The sequence below is a fragment of the Penaeus monodon genome, chromosome 31 (assembly GCF_015228065.2).
Source record: "Penaeus monodon isolate SGIC_2016 chromosome 31, NSTDA_Pmon_1, whole genome shotgun sequence".
Lineage (NCBI taxonomy): Eukaryota > Metazoa > Arthropoda > Malacostraca > Decapoda > Penaeidae > Penaeus > Penaeus monodon.
Genome location: NC_051416.1, coordinates 1,288,906 through 1,289,612, shown reverse-complemented (window position 1 = coordinate 1,289,612; position 707 = coordinate 1,288,906). Strand labels below are relative to the sequence as shown.

Genomic DNA, 707 nt, shown 5'->3' with positions numbered 1-707 from the left:
AAGAAAGGAAAGGCAAGAAAAACAGACCCTCCATTCCAACCGTGCTTACCTTCTCATAGTTCTCCTCCGACATGCCAGCTCGCCTGTGGATGTCGGTGATGATCAGCCCGGGGTTGACGGAATTCACTCTTACTCCCCGGGCAGCCACCTCTAGGGCCACACTTCTTGTAAACTGGTCAACCGCTGCCTTGCTCATGTTGTACGCCACCATTCCTGGAATCTAGGGAGGAGAGAGAGAGACATTTTTTCTTGGATGAAATTCTATTCAGGTAGAATTCAATACCAGTCTGTGGGATTTTTCTGGTCATTTATGAAATGATTTATTAAAGCAATTTCTTTGATGGAAAAGACATTTCAATATATTTGTGAAGAATGATGAATATCAGGATATTTCTGAAGAACAAGAAATTTCAGTACATTTCTGAGGATCTAAAACCTCCAGTGTTTTCCAGAAGTGTTTTCGTGTTTTTCTGAAGGATAAGAAATTTCACCGCGCTTCCAAAGAACAAGAACTTTCAGTGTTTTTACGAAGACCATGAAATTTCTGTGCACTTCTAAAGAACTTGAAACTTCAGTGTAATTAATCAATATAACTTAACAGTGACCCTAAATCAGTCTCAAAATGTTGCATTCACTGAACAAATAGAAGAAGTTAAAAAATGTGTACACAATTTAGCAATACACAAATAATTATTAATTATTAAGTC

At 38.0% G+C, this 707-nt stretch overlaps 1 protein-coding gene across 1 annotated transcript in view; it reads right to left on the bottom strand.

The window, feature by feature from the left end:
- The window catches only part of LOC119592876 (3-oxoacyl-[acyl-carrier-protein] reductase FabG-like), a 9,487-nt gene that overhangs the window by 5,433 nt on the left and 3,347 nt on the right, over nucleotides 1-707 (bottom strand). Inside the window, exon 5 of the mRNA XM_037941769.1 lies at nucleotides 50-220. Within this exon, the coding sequence (XP_037797697.1) occupies nucleotides 50-220 (171 nt within the window). The remainder of the gene's footprint in view (nucleotides 1-49; nucleotides 221-707) is intronic.